General features: G+C 45.6%; 1 protein-coding gene across 2 annotated transcripts in view; it reads right to left on the bottom strand.

Moving 5' to 3' along the window:
* Positions 1–21,218, bottom strand: part of LOC144178534 (nephrin-like) — a 188,794-nt gene that overhangs the window by 3,489 nt on the left and 164,087 nt on the right. The window contains exons 8-15 of one of the 2 annotated variants that reach the window (XM_077706464.1): positions 18,954–19,046; positions 17,609–17,794; positions 16,404–16,517; positions 12,836–12,971; positions 7,852–7,989; positions 6,381–6,456; positions 6,225–6,301; positions 2,924–3,112 (exon numbers count right to left, since the gene is read on the bottom strand). In XM_077706464.1, coding sequence (XP_077562590.1) covers positions 3,033–3,112; positions 6,225–6,301; positions 6,381–6,456; positions 7,852–7,989; positions 12,836–12,971; positions 16,404–16,517; positions 17,609–17,794; positions 18,954–19,046 — 900 coding nt within the window. In that variant the 3' untranslated portion in view covers positions 2,924–3,032. The remainder of the gene's footprint in view (positions 1–2,923; positions 3,113–6,224; positions 6,302–6,380; positions 6,457–7,851; positions 7,990–12,835; positions 12,972–16,403; positions 16,518–17,608; positions 17,795–18,953; positions 19,047–21,218) is intronic. The other variant, XM_077706465.1, reaches the window with a different exon arrangement.

The following is a 21,218-nucleotide window of genomic DNA, read 5'->3' as shown; positions in this document are numbered from 1 at the left end:
TGCAAAACATCCAGAGGCCCCCTGCATCCAACAGTGGCGCCACGATTCGTCCACTGATTTGGATTTTTTTCCGTACAGTGGCGCCATCTGTTGGTGACAAATTAACCTATACAACCTGGGCGAAAAATGGCATTTGGGTGCTTGCGTAAATTTGTTGTGCTGAACAAGCCCGAGGTGTTCAAACACGCAAGTGTTTTGTATGCATTCGAAGCAAGAATGGTAAAAAAAAAAATGTAACCGTGGGGTCAACAAGATGCGTTGTCGCCTGCGCAGCGTCGTCTGCTGCGCGTCATCTGCCATCTTTCGGCGACAAAAAAGAGTTAAAAATTCCCTTCGAAGGTTTTACGCAAGCTTGAAAGGATTATTTAGAGCCACTTGATCAGATACTTGATTAGCTTTGGTGCAGAGTGATGTCGGCCGAGTGGCAACGGCAAATTTAGTACTTCAAGTATGACCTATGCTGTGCCGGAGTGTTCGCACAAGCGCCAATCAGTCGAGGCAGTTGCGCAGACGCAGAAACAACCTTAAAGGAGCCATGAAGAGAAAATACAACTTCGTTTAATTTGAAAGAACTAGGATACAGTATCTCACTCAGCTCCATTGCAGCCCCAAAAGATGTTTTTTAACGAAAAAAAAGCAAGAAGAATTTACTAACTTTCAAATCTTGCGCCACAGTGACGTGTTATGAGCGAGAATGACGTCATACGGGCCAACAATAAAACATAATTTTCAGTTCGTTAACTGCACGTCAGCGTTCAAGTGATGCGGTAAAATGGAACTAGAGGCCCCATTACAGACGTCCAGTCATGTGTCGTCGCGATAGGTCAGTTAGGGGGGCGCCAATTGCACAAACAAGGTTCCGTGACGTCATAGAAAAGTTGCGGGAAATTGGCTAGGGGGTCGCCACGGCTTCACACGTTTTCGTTAATATCTCCGTTATTTTTTCGAAGATTGCGATGATATTGGTATCATTGTTATCGGGAGTAAGCAGTCTTTCTAATAAACCCAACTTGTATTTTCTCTTCATGGCTCCTTTAACAATAAACCGCAGTTCAGAAAGCAATGAATAGCCTAAGAAACTACCAAGAACGAAAAAAATTATGCGCGTTTAAAATAAAGTTGACCGTTAAATTGTCAGTTTCAATAATTACAGTGTTTTTTTTATAGTGATTGCGGTGGCCGCAGTGGCGCCACCGTACGCACGATCCAAAGCAGGGTTGGTCCAGGGCGGGCCGTTTTCACAGCGAAGCTGTTAGCCTCTCGTTGGTTGGAAAATTTCGTGTCGTAAACAAGAAACCCAGGCATAACCCCTGTTCCAGCCCAAGACACCGAGCGCATGCGTCATACTAATGACATGCGTGCAGTATAGAGCTCAGCATTCGTGTAAAGAAAAAACCACAAAAGAAACATAGAAACCGCATGATGGATGATAAGGCGCTGGTGAACAATTGGATCCTCCCTCCCCCCATGTGTTCTGGTAAAGATTAGATTTGCAGCTGCTCTAGAAAGCACAGGGTGGTTGACGTCATTCGAAGGCCTGCGCATGCGTCAGGCCAGGCAGGACCCAACAGTTTTCGCCTAAGACGCGTAGCGCATGCGTCACGACCCAGCATTTGCCGCCAGAGAAGCCAAGTGTAAGCGACAAGCCCGCCTAGACAAACTAGGAACATTTCACACCCTCCCCCATCAGCGTGTGTAGTGGTTTACAACAGCGGCACTGGACATCTACTTTCGCAAAGCGGGACGGCGACCTTTTTTTTTTTTTTTTTTTTTTGAGGCCGAGTTTCCTACGTGCTTACATCGAAGAGCCCTGCGCATTACTGTTGTGAGACGTGGGCCGACCTTCTTGCGCTTGTCCCTTATCCGCGTCAGTAAGGATTGGGATGGAACAGCACTACCTCTTGTGAACAACTAGTCGAAGTTATAACTGTCCATCCTTGCGTTAGGAAGGAACCGGTAAACATATGATTGGTGAGAAATAGCTCATAATGGCGATAATCATCTTGATGATGATGACTATTACTTGTGACCTACTTAACATTACTTAACATTGTGAACTACTTAACATTTTTTTGGAACTCGGAAACATCATATTTATCATAAAACCTTTGCGAACCAGAATTTAGGGCACTGATGCAAGCACCACTATCCAAACTTCTCCAGAAACTGCATACTTTCCCGATTGCATTGTTTCGGCCTTTACATCACACCCTAAATACACTGACAGGGGATTGTTGAACAGGTAGCGCAGCAATTTTTAATTTAAATACTGGGGTGATGTTACATAAAATATATGACATGTTATGAAACTTGAGTGGACGATTAGGTAATCATCATCGTGGCATTAAAGGGACCCCGCAACAGTTCCGACAAACGCTTCAATTCTTTCATTGCTACCTGGAAGCACTGAGAAAGCTACAGCTATCACCAGTACAGACTGTCACTGCATGGTTTGCTTGGCACAGCGCATGCATACACGTTCCAGCCCCTGATTTGCTTTTGTTGCGGTTTTCTCTGCGGTAGATACTGAATGCGTTTATTCCTACAATTAAAAGAACACCAAGCCATAGCCGCGACATCCCTCGACATCCCTCATTCGAGCGCGCAAATAAAGCCTAGACCAGGCTTGATAACAAAAATACTCTGAACAAAGAACGTCTTGGTAAATATATTTGCCAAGTTTATGAGTTGTGTGAGAGCCGTACAGCAGTAGTTTTTGGCTGAGTTACCTGACCCCTATTCCACGAACTAGATGCGCTTCTTGACTACTTTGCAACATTTTATATTGAGAGAAAAAGTGAAATGAAGTGTTTCAGGGTTCCTATAACGATTAAGATGTGATTGAAATGCCTGATAGCTGGCCTCCTATTTGTAAGGGTTCAAAGGGTGCACAGGACGGAAGCTTAGCCAGCTCGGGGCTCACCAGTGTGAAGATCGCCCAGCGGTGACGGTGTGCGCATTGCCGCAGCCTTTCGCGAGCGCTGGTGTTTCTGTACAAGGGGAGGACGCTCGCGACGCTGCACCGTCGAGGATCACCGCTGCATGAAGGTGTTGATGACGCTCTGGTCCTCGTCGAGGGTCGCCAAGCACAGCCCCTTAGCCGACACGAACGCTGCGACGCGCGCCGGGTCACGGCTCACAATCAACCACGTGGCACACGGTTAAGTCCGAAACGTGGCTTGTCATGGGAAGGCACTTGTAGATGGCCTATTGCAGCCCTCCAAAACGGAGTAAATTGCGGACATTAATTGGAAAAATACGTATTTCTTTTTCTATTGCTCAAATCTAATTTCTATCGGGTATTTCTTGGCACGCTAAATTATTATACCTATACTCAGGGATTTAAAAAAAATTGTGCATAAGGCAAAAATATCGGACAAAACGACCTGAAATGCCCATTGCTAGATTAGATTAGAAAAACATTTTATGTAAAACTAACGCGCAGTTTTGGTATACAACAAACCTTATCGCACGAACATAAAACCCCTGGTTCAACTCCAGCTAATTATCTTCGTTGCAGCAGTATGTTGTTTTAAAGGTACAATAAGGATTGTAATCATTATCAGCCTACTTATGCCCAGAATGAGAGGAGGGCTTTTCCCATACGACTTTTTCTTTTTGTATGGGCCTTTTGATTTCCTCATATTGAGTAACTAGTCTGATTTCCTCATGTTTATACTTAGCCACACAATCATGAGTACAGTTTCTAGTGAATTTTTAGAGAAGAGCTATTTATTTATTTATTTATATACCTTAAGGGCCCAATAGGGCATTACATAAGGGGGGTGACATACAGCAGTAATAACAACAACAAATTGCTTCAAAAAATGCAGGGTACAGAAATATAATCAGTCAGAATTCCAAAAAATACAGAATAGACCGCAACAAATATTCACAGAGCAAACACATTGCGAAAGCAGTACTTTTTACACAAGCAAGAGATTACAATGACTAAAATTGGTTATCGGTTTCAAGAAAAGCTATCTAGTAAGCCCTCTTGACATTCTGTAAAAAATTTCGTAGAGGTGATACAATTTCGGAGCCGAACATTTCTTGAGCCGTCAAAAATATTACTCATTGAATTGGCTTTCAATTGGACTTTGGCTGTGCTCAGGCCGGTGTTATTGTTTATTTTTTCTGAATTCTCCCCTCACCTCTGAAAGGTACTTAAACTTATTATCATTACTAATATTTTGGGCAGCACGAATAAATACCTTGGAAATAAATGGTAATCTTTGAGAGCACAATCAATTTTTAGTAACAAAAGCTACAACTTCGAGTGATCGAATCCTTGAGTTTTGTTTCGAGCAATTTTCGGCCAATCGTAGTTTTACGGGCCATTTTTGTTAAACTTCTTAACCGCATGAGAAAGAAAGAAATGATTCAGCAAAAGTGATTTTAATAACAAATACAATGTCAGCAGTCAATACAAAATTTCTAATTATAGATAAAAGAAGCGAAAGCATTTCCGCGACATCTGCTGCCTGGAACGAACGGTAATTATCGGCGACAGCTGTGAGCGGTTCACCTCAATCGATCGTCGATGCCTTCAGGCAGCCTTCATTTGAGCGATTCGAAAAGTGGGTATTTCTCTCCGCTTTACAAGAGCGTAACTTATCACCCTCTAAATCAGACTTGTTCTCATTCTATTTTACTGCCGCTGGTGTTCATATGGCTGCCACGTGAACAGGGTACGCGAACTGCAGAGACCAAAGAGTTCCCATTCGAAGCATCCGCATGCACGCAACCACTGACACCATTTCTCAGTGTTAGTTTTGACACTGTAACGTGTTTGTCCTCTCGTTAAAGTGGCGTTTAGGCGTCTCTTGCAGTTTATATACACCTTTTTGGCCACTTGCCTAAGACATTACGTGTGGTGTCGGAGTTTATTAAAGCGAAGCTTTCTTGGTCTCACTGATGACGGTGTCGCTACCAGAAAGCGCACTGCAGAAAAGCCAACTTTGCATAATGGGAGGGCACCCCATGATGGTGAAACAAGAAAATAAAACCCTTCTCGTGGTCTGAATCGAACCTGGGACCCTCGCGTCATAACGCCGACGTCCATCCGATTGCGCCGTCATCGCCTTCGGCTCGCTCAGCATTTGCTCTGAGGTCGTAGCTCGAGCGTTGGCATTCAAACACGACCACATTCTACAGCTTTAGCGCATACTTTCTTAAAACAAAGTTCAACACCCCCCCCCCCCCCTCCTCTAACGACGGAGGTGGGAGATGGGTAAGAAAGTTCAGCTCTCTTACCCATTCGTTTGTTGTCGTCTGAGTTTGGGCTTTCACGCGCAGGCAGATTGCTGACTCTTGTACTTTGACTCTCGAGTGGTTTGCACTTTGATCGTCGATGCTGTGACTATAATCGCAGCGGCTTTGACTTTGACACTTCGCCATTCAATTCTCGCACGCCAGAAAGCTTCGCGTTTCAACCATCGTCGTCGTTAGATGGAGGCAATTTGAATTTTTGAATCAACTGGTATGCTCGCTGCTATCATTCACCGAACTCTCTTTGTTGATTACACGGATCGGTCAATGATGTGCGCTGCGGTGAAGCTGAACCACGGGCGTGTCTTAGAGTGTCGCCTCTCCCGCCGTGGCGTACTTTACCAGGCTTGCCCGCCCGATACCATGCCCGGCGTGTGTCATCACCAACAGGGATGTCGAATAAAGCCGCCCCTTTCCACCCCTTCCCGAGCGTGGGCTGTTAGTGCACCCTCTCCCCCTCTTCGCTGCTCTAGTGCAGTACTGAGCAATGACCCGACCCACCCGCTCCCATGCCTCGCCTTCTTTCCCTACCTTTTTTCTCGGCGGCGACGCGTTCTGTTTACGGACATTTCCGGGCTAGGGTATTCCCCCGCCCAAAATAGCTTCGCTTTAAAACCTTTCAGATATCGGGCAGAAACATTTTACTACAAGTTTCAGGGGGTTCAATTATTTTTGGGGCGTCTAATAGTTGTACTAGCGATGTCTAATAGCTGGCATTCAAGGCGAACAAAAATCAGCGCAAAGTTTCGCGCTATCTGAACTGTAATTTTGTATCATTGCGGCGTCAGCTACAAGTATCGTAAATGCCAGAGCGGGGCATCGGTTGCATCGCTTCCATCCACAGCATGTTCGCTTAGAATTACTGGGTAGAGTACCACACCGGGATGGAGTGCCATTGTTCATCCGTACTGCTGACCTACTAATAATTAACCGCTTGCATCGCACGTACTTACTCTCCATTTCCGTGGATTCCGCTTTGGGCGACACCTGTATCCTGTCGACCACGTCAGGCGCGGCCGGTATCCAGGTTCTGTTGTGTGAAAAAATTCCGAGTTTGGAACAAGCTGTATCCAGTCTCGCACGAAACTGCCGGCGATTCGGCTCCTCACCTTTCATCCGGGCTCGGCAACTTGCTTCCTGCAAGCCAAACCGCAGCAACATTCATTCCTCCCGGCCGAGCAGTACCTACGCAGTGAGCGCTGTGAGATCTATTGAACTGTCGGAATGCTGCTACGCTAGCGAATGAATTGATCAGTTCGCGCGGAAAGAACTCAGACAATACCTTACTGCATCACTTACTACGGGTTATGGGTTTTTGAATAGGAAAGTGTAAAAGCATCTATATAAGTACTACTGCAGAAAAGTGATACCTACCTTTATTAGGTGATATAAAAATATGCTATGTCTACATGCGAGGGTCTTTTTATGGGAGTGCTGCTGCTCAACATGAGCGTCATATGATATATTTTAGTTCTATTAAATCGGGTATTCGTGAAATACCATGGAGAGGCATTAATGTCACCCACATTTAGAAATCTCAAAGGCAATATCTGATCTCCCGGGGTGCTATAATCTATCCCACTACAGGGGTATTAGAGTTACCACAGTTCTTCCAGTCTGCCGCGCTTTGGGCTTAATTTAATTTTTACCTCGTATTCTCCTATTTGCTGAAACAATGTACGTAAGTAATGTACTTTGCGTCAGCAGCGATATTGCGCTCACTGTGCCGTGTGAAGGCAGTACACCACTGGTGCCTACGCTTGCGTCAGCTATCGAGCTTACCAGAGCTAATCAAAGGCAAACTTTGCTTTTGGGATTTACACAGCAAAGGGTATGAAGCAAAACAATTCATTTCATCTTAATCAAACTTCGCCTTGATTTAATCTTGTTCATAAACTTTAGAATAATATTAAAGCGAACGCTTTCCTTGTGGGGCTGATGGGGTTCTGTCAAAAAACTAATGCATTTTTCTATAGACCAGCTGGTCGACCGAAAAGCTCTGATATGATCTCTGGAAACATGGCACGTGTTTGAAACTCGATTTTAATTGTGCCAAAACGGCTACCTGAAAACCGCAAGAAGGAACGGTTCTATATAAGACAATACGTTATCTTACAAACCACGTATCGGCATAAATTTAGATCGTTCATAGACGCGTTTACTTAGTGCGCGAAGAATTGCCGCATGCGTCGTTCTTTGTTTGCGATCTGGGCCTTTGAAGATTTTACGATACATTTGACGCACTTTCAGTGAAGACTGGACCCACTTTTAGCTGTCGCTTTTCGAGTGTTTTCGAGTTTCGATTTTGAGCTTCGAGTGTTTGTTTACATTAATTTACGGTCCATTAAAGGGCCAGATAAGGACATAATGTTGGCGACGAGAGTACTCCAGAACATACGGGAATCAAACTGAGTGGTCAACCGGAAGCACGTTTCATGTAGAAATCTTTGTCTCGGCGCTTCATAAACAGCACAGCACTTTGCCACAGTCCGCGTCACTCCTCTGTGAATGACCGGAAATGGAAGCAAGGAGGAGACAAGGAGCGCGAAGATGAGATGTATAGGGAAAGCGCTTGTTCACCGTTTTCGTCCTTGTGGAAGCTGTGCCTGCTCCAGAGTCGCACGGCGGCCACGACCACGAAGGCGAGCAGAGCGAAGCCAAGAACCAGGGCCATTAGCACGGCCAGCACAGGGCTGAACTTAATCTGCCACGAGGCGTCTGAGAGGGAACGGGAAAAGAAGGGGTGGGGGTCGAAATCAGGCTTTTGTTCTTAAACTGGCATTCAAAGCTTCTTCAGTGTTAATTACATCTTAGGGTGTTCTAAAAAGGTCGAAGTCATTTATTGTAAAACTAGAAAAGAAAACGCAAAGGCCAAGAAAGAAAAAAGAAAATTCCAGATGATCTAGCTTTTAGACTTCGAGCGCACCAAATCGAAAGATAGGCTTTTCTAAAAAGAATTCTTACATTGTGAGCGCGTCTCTTTCTTCACTTTCCTTTCTTCGTCTTCATTAGCTACCAGTACATAAACGGCACCCGCCGCGGTGGCTGTGGCTAAGGCGTTGCGCTGCTGAGTACGAGGTCGCGGGTTCAATTCCCGGCCGCGGCAGCCGCTTCTCTGATAGAGGGGAAAAGCCAAAACGCCCATGTGTTCGAGATTTTGGCGCACGTTAAAGATCCCCAGGTACTCAAAAATATCCGGAGCCCTCCACTACGGCGCGCCTCATCGCCTGCGTTGCGTCGGTGCGTTAAACCCTACTATGAATCAATCAGTACGAAGACGGCTAAGAACTCCATTATCAGTTTTTAGAGTATTCTAGTTTTATGCGCCCCCTACACCTGGACCACGAGGCGCTGTATATGGGCGGGCGCCAGAATAACTTCGATCACCTGGGGATGCTTTACGTGCACGCAAATTTCGGCAGACGGGCATTTTCGCTTTTCGCATTATCAAACAATCGTCTGCCACGGCCAGAAGCAAAGCCGCTTCCTTGCGCTTACCAGAACGGCACAGTCAGTGAGCCACCATGGTGGGTGCGACCACCCGAGAAGCTATGAATCTGTTTTACGCTTGCTTACCAGAACTAACATGACGCACACAACTGTATCACGCGAAGTGTTAAAAGGGCAAGCCATAAGACGTCCCCATTCAAAGGAGGTTAGCAAACCTATGTGTACCTCGAAAGCTGTATTCCGTGTGGCGTAGGCGTATAGTATTGGGTAAGTAGCGTACAGAAGCTCACAGTATTGGGTGACTTTCTCATCTTCTCACATCTGTCATTTCGATTGCCGTTTCTGCTGTGGTCCTTCTAATGTTAAAGAAGCGCGCAACGTTTCGGCTACCCACTGCTCAAAACGCGGAGCTTTTCGCCTGAAGGACACATACGGCTTTTGTGTTAATAACTGTCTAATACAGAAACACTACGGGAGCTATTTGTACGTTTGACCTTAGTGCCGGGTTACGCCTGTTGCTTTAGTGATAAGGACTGAATAATCCAAGTCCTAACAGGTGTCGTTTATTCCCTGACTTTTGAGGCAACCTTACCCCTGCTACTTTGCAAACTGCACCGAAATACTGCTATATTCATTTACTGGCCCCGACGTTTTAACTCCTATGGGCAATTCTCTAATAGTGTGTAAGCATTCTGTCCGCACCATCTTTCGCACAGACGCAGTGTCCTCTTAGGCTTTCTACTTGGCTCATTTACTGTCAGCACACTTTATGTGACATCTTTTTTTATATTCTGTTGCTGTTCTGCTTTTATGTCGCCTGCCTTGGAAGTTGGTCACCATCTTGAATCCAGACACCGTTTTCTTGTTTATACATTGACTTCACTGCACTACACACTGCCTGTAGTGGGACTGGAGTGTGACTGTGACTCCGGTTGTCTAGAGTGTGAGTTCTTTACAGCCAAATATTGCTGTGTTTTGAATGCAGCCGTATTTGGAAAGCTCTTTTGCGGCCTTTTTTTTATTCTGCTGTTTTGGAAGAAGATGTATAAGGTGCATATTTTTTATTCTGTCAGATCATTCTTGGGAATTTTTTTTTTCATTTTTCTTATTTTTTTTCAAAATTGTGCCCGACTAAGTATAGCTATTTCCGCTACTATACCGATTAAAGGTCAAACTTCCACCAAATCTGCATTTTTGTGGATAGGCAGGGCGTTACATGGTCCTGGCTGTGGAGGTACTCGGTAAAGAATGCTACGCATTAGAAAACCAAATCATTGGTTCATTGTTAATTGGGTCTGATTGCTTTAAACAAATACCCTAAAGTTGGTTTTAGTGATGTGCGCAAATACACTGCTTGGAGGGCATTATTTAAATGGGGACTGAAAGAGTCATTTATAACAATTGAAGAAACTCCTAAGGTCTTTCATTTACATAAGTGTGACGCGTTAATTTCGGACGGGCGCACGGATTCATTGAGAGAAGTTACCCTAAAATTTTTACGCATTAAAACTACAGAACATAATTATCCTCGTTAATTGGAGTATACTGTGCGTGCTTTCAGAGAGCAACTGGCAAGCTCGCTGTAAGGGTATTTCAGTGAAGATTTCAACTAATTTTAAAAAATAGGCTCTAGTAGATAAATTTGTTTTTCTTGCGCCAACTGATCAGGGACTGTGGCGAGCGCTATAAAACGGGTTTCAAATGCTATTTATGCCAACAATTACTAGAATTTGTTAAAAATATTTAATTAATAATTATTTAGGTGCTTCGTTGTAATGAGGGTCATAAGTCAATCCAGTATCGATTATTGGATTTGCGAAATTACAATTGCGTGCAGAGCTACAGTGCTCGGAACCTCAGCTTGCCTGATGCGCGCAACAGGATTTTGTGAGGCAGCTGAGCGCCGCAAAGCCACGCCCATGCGCTCATGTCACCCGGAACTGTACGCCGCGCTTTATCTTCGCCCGAACAGAGGCAAGCGACATTTGAACGGGCAAAAGGAAATCTGATAGCCGGATTTCTAGATAAGAAAGTTTTCTTAGTTTCTTTTACTTTTATTTTCTTCGATATTATTTGCGTCTGCATCGTGGCCGCCGCACGCAAGCGGCGGAAAGTCGCGGCCGCACTCGGCAATCGTGATGAGAAGTCATATTATGGCGGATGATGAACACTCGGCCCTTTGTCTCTGTTCTGGCTGAAGATACAGCGCGGCGTGCTTGTGACGTGTACGGCTCCGAGTGACATGAGCGCGTGGGCGTGGCTTTGCGGCGCTCAGCTGCCGCATGAAATCCTGTTGCGCGCATCCGGCAAGCTGAGGTTTTGAGCGCTGTAGCTCTGCACCCAACTGCAATTTCGCCTATCCAATAATCGATACTGGATGGACTCATGATCCTCTAAATCATCCTGATCGCAATGAAGCACCTAACTGAAATAATTAAAAGAATAATTAACAAATTTTAGTCATTATTAGCATACATAGCACTTTGAACCCATTTTATAGCACCCGCCACGGTCGGTGATCAGTCAGCACACAAAAAACAATTTTACCTCCGAAAGCCATTTTTTTATATTACTTGAAGTCTTCCCTGAAACATCCAGTATAAGATGCGCTCGCGTGTATTTCCCCTTTAGAGGGTGCATCACCGCAAGAAGGGTCATTATGAGGGGAAGCAATACGCGTTCGCGAACGTATTACTTCCAAGACCAAAGTAAAAGAGAAGAGAGGAACGCGTTGCGTAGCGGCAAAAATAGCGGTGTGGGATTTTGATCGGTTTTGGTGGCAAGAATGAAACGGAACAAGTAACATCTTTCCTAAGCCGAAGATTTGGCTACCGGAAAGGAAGCGAGAGAGGAATTATTCCTTCGCCCATTCCTGATGTGCTCCCCTACACATCACAAGGCAGCCGAATCCGTAAAGTGCAACATTTTTGTAATGACCGCTGCATTACACCTGTGCGCGCTGCCATCTAAGGGCAGCTATAACTCCCATACGCTCGCCAGTTTGCGCCAGCACCTGCTTGATGATTGTCGCGTGCTTTCTTGTTTGCTGATGTATGGCTGGTGGAACCTGCTCGCGTGCACCCGCTTTATCGCTTGCTCGCTTGATTTCCTGCTCTGTCGATCGGTCGACAGGTTCCTCACTGTGTGTCATGCGTCTTGTATGCCATGCTATGTCGCGCTATTCATACAATGTGCAGTAATGTCGTCGCATGTCACGCACATTTCCCAATAAAACATTATCTGAATTTCACATCGACTGCTGCGAACGGATCGATGACAGCTATCCCATCGTCCTTTGCTCAGAATGACCACACCCACGGTCGTCGTGTCTTTTGTCAATGCGTGGCTGGCCAAGACGATAAACTCGCCTTTTACAGCATCACCCGACTCTGAAAATCGCATCACCTTGTGCACTCACTATCAATCTTTCAGGGACGAAGCCCCTTGGAGGCTCGGGCTGTCGGCGTCTCATGTCGTCCTCGTAACAATCGTCTCATTTATAAACTGTACTAATACACCGGGAAACTCGTTTACGCCTCGTGCTAGAACGTAACGCTTACTAATAAACACCGGGACACTCGTTTACGCTTCGCACTGGAAGGCTTCATAACGCGTAACAAAAAAACACCGGGACACTCGCTTCTCTTACGCCTCGCGCTAGAGCGCTTCGGGCTTCAAAGACACGAGACTTTTATAGCAAAGCTGTACATCTCTACCCCCCCCCCCCCTTCCCCAAACGGTTACATCTCCGTTGGCAAAACGCCAAGGCGCCAAGAATACACTTATACACTGCATGCTTCACCCCTCCCCAGGTTTCACATTAGTTGAGGTGGCCCGGGATATTTTTTTTTATAGTTTCTGGGGATAAATTTGCTTAATCTACAGTACTTGACCAGACGTTGTCATTAGAGTCTTCTGGTTCACCTGTTTCCGACTACTACTGTGAGCTCTCATGACGTCGCATATTCCCTCCAGTTGAACGCTTGATTCCTACGCGTCATCGCGGCTTCCTGTCCGGATGCGCAATCCAACATCCTTGAATTTTTTTGTACCTCAAATTGTTATTGGCTTAGATTACAATGTGTGTTGTTACGTTGCCTTGCCGCTTCCTTACCGGGTCCCTGGTGGAGAAGGCTCTCGGCAGCGGCGGGCAGCGTGGAGGCTGTGAGGAGGACCGGAGGACTCCGCCCCTTGCCGTTCGCCGCGTAGACGACCAGGACGAACTCGCTGCCCGAAGGAAGGTCGGATACCTGCTCAGTAACGAGAGGCCCATGGTCCAATGAAGCTGACGCGACTCCACGCGGTTAGTGTGAAAGTGTTCCTGTTTCCCGTACCCTTAGCAACAGCAAGATAAATTATACGCATGTTAGCCACATGCCATTATTGCGGAAAGCATGGCTTGAGGATCAGCCGTTAACAACGACCGTATGGCGCAGACTCTGAACAGCTAATGGGAGAATATCATTGTAACGCCGATTTTTCTTCTCCCCTTGTAACAACAGAGAAACAAGGGAGAAAGAGCGGTCATGTCTTATTAAAGCTTCTAGTGCCCGCAACTGCAATGTGCGTTCACCTGGGTTACCCCGTTAAAGCGGCACTTGGTTATTTATTTTTATGTCTGTCGGAAATGCGTAATAAAAAAATTAGTAACGATGCCTTTTTAAAGTATTCACCTAAATTGTTAATATTACATCTATAAAGAAGGCAAAGCGCAATGCCCCCCTCCCCTCTCTAACCAGAAGCTTTTAGCCCTAGCTATAAAGGCTCAGTTAAGCTTATTCTATTAATGCGTTTGAGATGACTTATGCAATAGTTCTCTTTAAAACCCCGGCTAAAACATGTCGCTTTTTCTTGTTGCATTATTTTACGAATAATATTGAAGTGTCACTTCTGGCGTTGGCGTTGTACTTTTCTTCATTCTAACTGGCCGATGGGGTTCAATTCTCTATCAAAAAGAACCTGTAAAAGGATTATGACTGCATTCACTATATATTTGTGAGTTTTGAGGTTAAGATTAGATTAAACGTGCCTACCAAAGAATATTTAGTAATCGCTTCCCGCGAAACGATTTCAGACAAAATGGGCTACTGTAGTGAGTAACGGCTTAAAATACAAAAGACCAGATAGGTAATTAAGGCACCTTACAAAAGTGGACGAAAAAAGTACATCTAGCTTCTTACGCGTTTTAAATCAGTCTATCCTGGTTCAAATTTAAAGCTTTTTGCAGGGTCACATCAAAGTGATGGGTTTCGTTTCTTACGGCCATGTTAGCCCTTGGGAACCCTGAAATTCAATAACATTGCGTAAAACAGTAGTAATCATATAGTGCACGCGCGTGTGTGCGTGTACGTGCGTGTGTGCGCGTGCACGCTCAGAAACGCGTCACTTGACGTCCAACAACCTGTGAAGCCTCACATGGCATTTATACCTTTGCAGTCTCGCATAGCATGAATGCTACCTTCCCCGCCTATTATTTCTAGAAAAAGGTTTTCTCAATCATCGTTACAGGCTGCGAAGCCACTTGCGCTTACAATACATTCTAAGGGAAACAAGATTGTTCTGTTAGCAAATAAGCAGTGTGATCTCTTATTTTCACAGCTACTTAAATCAGACAAATTTTACTAAGTGGTGTGTCAACAAGGATATATAAATTTATTTCTGATGCTTCATTTTGCGAGAGTCAGCTGTGTTTATTTAATGTCGGAACGCCTAATGGTGTTTCTCAGTTTTATCGGAAACCACCATCACTTCTTGCTGAATACCGGCTCCACGGGCAGCCTCTCACCGACTGTGGTTTTTGATGAGAGAACAGGGAACTATTCTACTAAAAAAGCTTCCTCCTTGGCCATACGAAATAGGAAAAGTAAGACGTTACCTACTGAAATGAAATCCTCCTATCTTAAGCGCATTGTGTGTCACGCACGACGGAAGGTTCTTAATAAAGTTGATTGGAGCGAACGTGTGCTGTGAGATTAATTTTGAAACGAACAAATCTCGAATAAGCCGGGAAAAAAATGGCGCGCACAAGCCGAGAGGCGGCGAATCTAATGCCGTTTCGTTTGGTCAGCGAGCCGAGTTTGTTCCTAAATAGCCAATCTAGCCGAGCGAAGATCTCCTGCCGAGCGCGTTTCTCTTTCTTCCTATCAAACAAGACAGCCAGGCCGAGACCTGGGACAACACAGGACAAACGAAGAATTCAATTTATTGTAAAAGATGACCCGTCGTCTTTCTGTGTCCGTGTTTTATTTCGCGCTGTAGGCACGAGGTCGCGGGTTCGATTCCCGGCCGCGGCGGCCGCTTTTCTGATGGAGGCGAAAAGCAAAAACGGCCGTGTGTACGAGATTTCGGCGCACGTTAAAGATCCCCAGGTGGTCAAAATTAATCCGGAGCCCTCCACTACGGCGCGCCTCATCGCCTGCGTTGCGTCGGCGCGTTAAATCCCCACAATCAATCAATTTCGCGCTGTAGCATCTTTTACAATGAGCTACCAACTCGCCCAACAGTACACTTTGTTAAATTCAATTTAAGATAGCCGCACGTGGCTAGGTTTGGCACCAAAACACCAAGAAACCGTGAACAGAGCATGGCACGTGGCGAAATTTCGAAACCATACATCCCACGTACAGCTTTAACGCTGTTGAGAGTAACAATTACAAATGAGAACGTTTGGTGTGTTGAACAAAGCACATCACGCGGCTGGATAGGAGGTTTTATTTAAACAGTACCGAATTTCTCTCCCTCAAAATGTACGTAAACAAAAAAATATTGTTATAATCTTGTTCATTTCACAATACCAAAAATACAGCAAACAATCGATTAACAGAAATTGCGTCGTTGCTAAGCCTGTGATACCTTATTCATTTCCCTGATCTTGTTCCTTTCGCAATACCATAAAATACATCGGAAAATTGATTAAAATAAATTGCGTCGTTGCTAAGCCTGTGATACCTCATTCCTTTCCGTGATCTTGTACCTTTCGCAATACCATAAAGCACGGCACAAAATAGATTAACAGAAATTGCGTCGTTGCTAAGCCTGTGATGCGTGATTAATTTCCTTAATCTTGTTAATTTCGCAATACCATAAAATACAGCAGAAAATTGAAAATAAATTGCGTCTTTGCTAAGCCTGTGACACCTTATTCATTTCCGTGATCTTGTTCATTTCACAATACCACAAAATACAGCACAAAATCTATTAACAGAAATTGCGTTTTTGCTAAGCCTGTGAATGCTGAGTCACACTGCAAAAACGTTGTTTTCGTTTGTACGCCTGCATTCAGCTCCGGTATACAGCGATGCACTCAAACCGCGTGTTATAAACGCTTAATTTCGGTCTGCGCTTTGGAAATTTGTTACATGGCGAAATGGAAACGGCGTTTTCTAAAAAAAAGAAAAAGAAGAATAGTCCTCCTGTCGAGCACTGATCAACGCGATAACTTAAAAGTTTTGCAATATCCGCCGACCCTGCCACCGTAGCGTGTAAACCAAGCTGTTTATTCTTCCCTTTCTAAACAACGGCGGGCGCGTTTTATGTTCCACCGAACGCCCGAGGAGCTTCAATTGCGAAGCTCGACAGGCACATTGAGCGAATTCGAGAGAAAACAGGGTGGTCCGCGATCGTCTGAGCGTCTGGACGAATCATAAGACCCGCGGGCGGTGCGGCAAGGGAGGAGGTCTTGCCTCGAAGTGGGGTAGCGGAGAGGTGACGTTTCCCCGGAAACGGCCACCGCTGTCGTGGATCTCGAGGACGAAGTGCTGCGGTAGACCCCCGTGGTGTCCCTCGCTGCAAAGAACCTGCAAGGAACGACGAGGAGAATGGCGACTGAAGCGCGCACAACGCTAGCGTTCGATCTGCAAATAGACGAAAATAAAAATGTTCGCGTATTAAATACAATGACCGGTAGGGACATTACGACACTTTCTTTTACTGTGGTGGTGTGGAGAAATAAAGGGTAAATGAACTCTAAAATTTAGCCTGAGAGTTTTCTTTTAAATGACGCGCCGTCCCGAGTGGTAAGTTTGAAGTACGAGGGTGGCGTCTTATCGAATGTTTACGATCGGCATCTGCGACTGCCTCTCTCCGTATGCGAGTTGTCTTTCAAGCTTAAGAAAACGCAGAGCAACGTAAATATTCTTGCTATACCCAGCTGTTTATGTTTAATTGTGCTGTTATACACTTTTGTGCTGCGCAAAATGGTATTAATCGCTCTTTGTTGCGTCGCAGGACAGCTGTAGGAAACAAAACGTGGTACTGGGGTAGCCAAGTTTTCCTTTTTCGGGGTCGAGTTTCCCCTATCGTTTGAACCTTCGCGGACTGCGCTCACGCAGCACACGCACCCGCACGCACGCACGCACGCGCACACACGCACGCATAAAGAGAGTCATGGCTGCAAAAATGTAATTTCTGTCGCTTACAGCACTGACCACATGCACGGCACGCTCACGTTGCGCGGTGCGCTGTCCTTAAACGGCGGGAGCGGCGAGCTCTGTACACAAAACTTTTATGGATATGCGGGACTTTTCCTGCGTGTTTACATTAGCTAGTGGTAAGGAAGTGACCTAAATAGCTTGTTAAAAGCCCAAAGTGTCGCAAAGTCATTGAACTGCTGGTGGTTCAAGATAGTCACGTATCTTACAGCGATGCTTTATTTTATTTGTTTCTTGCCTTCAGGCTATTTAAAATGTGAAACGGCTGTCGATGTATCTAAACAATAAAATGGTAGGACCAAATTTGGTATTGCTTGCAACGCAGATATCAACTTGTATAATTATAACTCCGAATTACGTCTGCCGATAGACGACACGTTAAGTTTGAACGAATTTATCGGCAACTTCTCTTCCCCAGTGAAGAGTACAATTTATAGATGTGGGCGGCGGGGACCTACCTGAAACGCCTCTTCCGTCTGGTTTGCGAGTGCGCAGACTCCCGGCGGTTCCGGCGGACCGGCCGGCACCACGTTGAAGAGGCAGGGCCGCCGTTGAGACCCGACCGAGTTCCGGGCCTCGCAACTCAGCGCCCCGTAATCGGCCTCCGAGCGAGCGATGAACGTGGCCACGGAACGCGTGGCTCCCTGCGTTGACATTCGAGTCCACCCTCTGCTACAGAAGCGACGGTCGATATCGCGCACAAATAGCCGTGGCCAGGGCGAGCTGGGACAAATGCTTCAGGCAAGAGTTTGCGTGTTTACTTGTGGCAACTCACCGGCAGCTTTGTATAGACCATTTTTGCGGGTTTAGTATATGAACAGAACTTGCACGGTCATAACTCCGATGTCCAATCATCGAGGAATGAAACGCGTTCACGAAAATAAGACACATAAGACACAAATAGCGCGATTTCTGTCCATGCGGGGCTTAGGTACCGCGACCAAGATGCCATATGGCTTCCCAAATATAACGATATCGCGCCTCGCGAACAGTATTTTTCAAGTTTGCGTGTTCTGGTTCATATTTTTGTGTTGGAATTTCATTTATCCATGACTGGCTGTACCTTAGTGGGCTAATGGAAGCCCTCTGATGTTTCTTGAGACTACGGACTTCGGAATCTACTTCTGGAATTTTTATTGGAGCTTCGTGAAGGAAAGTAACCAAATGCGGTCGCTGGAGACCAACCTGTTGACGCCGACTCTATTCCTCTATTCTGTTCCTAGATCCCTTTCCCTTGCCTCCCTCTATGACACCGTCATTGCAAACTCTATCCCTTTTCGATTCTACTTATCCATGTCACAGGAATCGAGTCAAGGAGTAACCTGCTCGGTATACGGTTGTCAACCTGCCTGCCTTTCTTCCTTCTGCCAACTAACCGATGTCATTATTGCGAACACTACTACTGCTGCTACCACAGGGATTATACCATTGCTTCTACAGCCGCTACTGCCTAAAATGCGAATAAATTTGTAAGTGTGCGAGGTTAACCGATGAAGAGACAGTTCCCGTTCCATCTACTTCATGTCGCTAATAGGTGCAAATACAATGTATCCTAGAAGCTATCTCCGGAACGTGTTCCCGTATATCGTGTAACCACAGAGTATCTTTAGTGTGACACTGGAGCCGTTCGTTTTTTGTTGTTTAAAACAAGCTGCACGGAGTTTCAGCAGTTGCCATATTTCTTTCTTCATTCACTTCATCATGGCGTCATTTAAGCTTACGTGTTTAGGTGCTAGGTCCCTTTTTTATTTGATTTATCTTAATGAGCACAGAACACGGCGGCGTCCGAAGTTAAAACCATACCTGCATGCTGTGCGGAATGGCCGTCTCGGAGGAATGGTTCAGGTGCCAATGGAACGTAACGTCTGGAGGGTCCGCGTCGACGTCACACGTCACCTAAGGAGGAGAAGAAGACGAAACCACTTTTTGTCAGGGCACCGCACATCATCTGGAACGGCTATAGCAAACGTTTTGCCCAACCAGGGTAAGCCCCGTAGTTGCACCCACATGATACATGGTTGAAAGCGAATTCTACGTGTAGGAAAACATGAAATTGACCCTTTGGAAGGTATTGAGAGGTACTATTGGACCAGACGAGCCACTTAAGTGTGGATTGATCTGTCCTTAATTCGCATTTAATGTGGATTGGCTATTTGCTCAGAATTTTGTGGCGGCGGCTCCGAGGTCGTCGCAGCAACAGACTATGCCGCGTGAGCACGCGCTATAGCTTGTGCTCGCGATAAGCGGTGGGCAGTTTTAGCCAGACAATCGTCTCATCGGGGTCAGACCTAGCCGACTCTAGCCATTCGAAGCCAAACGCGAAATGACGACCATCAACATACAACAGGGCAGAAGATAACAACGGTTCATGTCTCCATGACTATTTTTCGGTAATTCGCGTATATTAAATTCTGATGCGCAAGCATCCTTGAGCTACTCACTCCCCATATCTCTCACCTATTGGTCACCCCGCCCCCCCACCCACCCCTAACGCGTGACGCGATTAGGGTTATAGTTTTATGACACGATAGGGTTATGACGCGATTAGGGTGACGCGATTAGGGTTATGACATAAGGTCATGCGGAGTTGTACAGCGCTAGTTAGGCGATGAAGATGGCACCAGACATCTTGCCATCAATCACCAGGCATGTTCTCAGCGCCTAGTTTCGGCATGCACCCAAGACAAGGCGCGGTAGATAATGAGCGGATCAGACGATGGGGATGATGGGCGCTGCCGTGGTGAGGAAAGCGATGCCGCTACAAGGTATTTCATTAAAGGCGTTACGGCATTCGGTTATTAAAAAGATTCTAATTTAATGATAAGCCTTTTCATTAGGGAAATAAAAAGTTCCTAGGCTTTCTAATGCCCACATACATAGAGGTGTGCCTGCGGAAATGAACCCCAGGAATGAATGTTTACGCGCTACCTGCAATTCCCAATCAGGGGCCCCTAGAGTTCTTATTTGTTTGTTAAGAGCCAACAAGTTGCCTGATGGGACCTCTAATTGCCTCACATTTCTCTTCTTTCGGGTAAGGCCAAATACGAAGCTGTGCCAGCGCTTTTTAGGAGAAAGCTTATGCTGCAGTGGCGGCCGACTAGTGCCATGTAAATATTTAACTCAAATCACATTAGAGGCAGCTCACAGTGCCTCAGTGAAGAACTCTAGGCCTTGCAAAACATTCGCTGTTTGCTTGCTTGGCCCGAAGAAAGGCTCGGAGACTGATTACAGAGCCAGATTAAATCAATACAAGGAGAACTTGGGCGTCATGGTGCCGTACTTGCTTCGAGTCTTTCAAAAGAATTGTATCGACGTTACCCTGAATAAACGTGTTGCTGTCGCAGTAGCACCTTAATATATTTAAATACAGAAACTAATGTTCAAGGCTGCTGTGCTGCGTACGTGAAACATACGCCTACGCTCACACCACTGCGTGGTGTTCGGCTCTCTCAAGAAAACTCTGCCTACCGCTCTTCGCCTTGCATTGACTTCTCTACGAATAGTGCGAGCGTTCGCGCGTGCTGACGCGATCTGTTAGCCAATCAGCGTCGAGAGTTTAGGCCTGCTGTTTTTGGTATTCAGCTTCACCAAATGCCGGACAAATGGCTGAAGAACATATCACGCTATTAATGCTTTCAACTTTCTGTGAAAGCTCTAACTTTCAACTCACGTTAAGTAAATTCAGTCACAGAGCACAATAGTTACCTTTATGCAACCAAAACCATACGAATAGAAATTATCGCACTTACGTAAATTTGAAGTCACAGAGCGCAATAGTTATCTTTATGCAACCGAAACAATGCGAATAGAAATTGCCGCACCACATAAATTTGAAGGAAAATTCACAAAGAACTTTTAGCAACAATGTAAATACTTTTGAATCCTTACCAGTTCCAATGCCAATGTTCAATTCGGCAAACGCTGAAAACACTTTGAGCGGGAAACAGTCCCATTTTTGCCTTGTGCATGTTGCGACGCCCTTGTGTGCTCTTTGTAACACAAAAACGCTAAATTCTGCAGTGTTAACACCATCTGCGGAAGGTGCACCCGCAATAAAATTTTCAAGAA

This window comes from Haemaphysalis longicornis, unplaced genomic scaffold (genome assembly GCF_048455015.1).
Source record: "Haemaphysalis longicornis isolate Haplotype H1 unplaced genomic scaffold, Haemaphysalis longicornis Haplotype H1 scaffold_4, whole genome shotgun sequence".
Classification (NCBI taxonomy): Eukaryota; Metazoa; Arthropoda; class Arachnida; order Ixodida; family Ixodidae; genus Haemaphysalis; species Haemaphysalis longicornis.
This window is presented reverse-complemented; position numbering and strand designations above follow the sequence as displayed.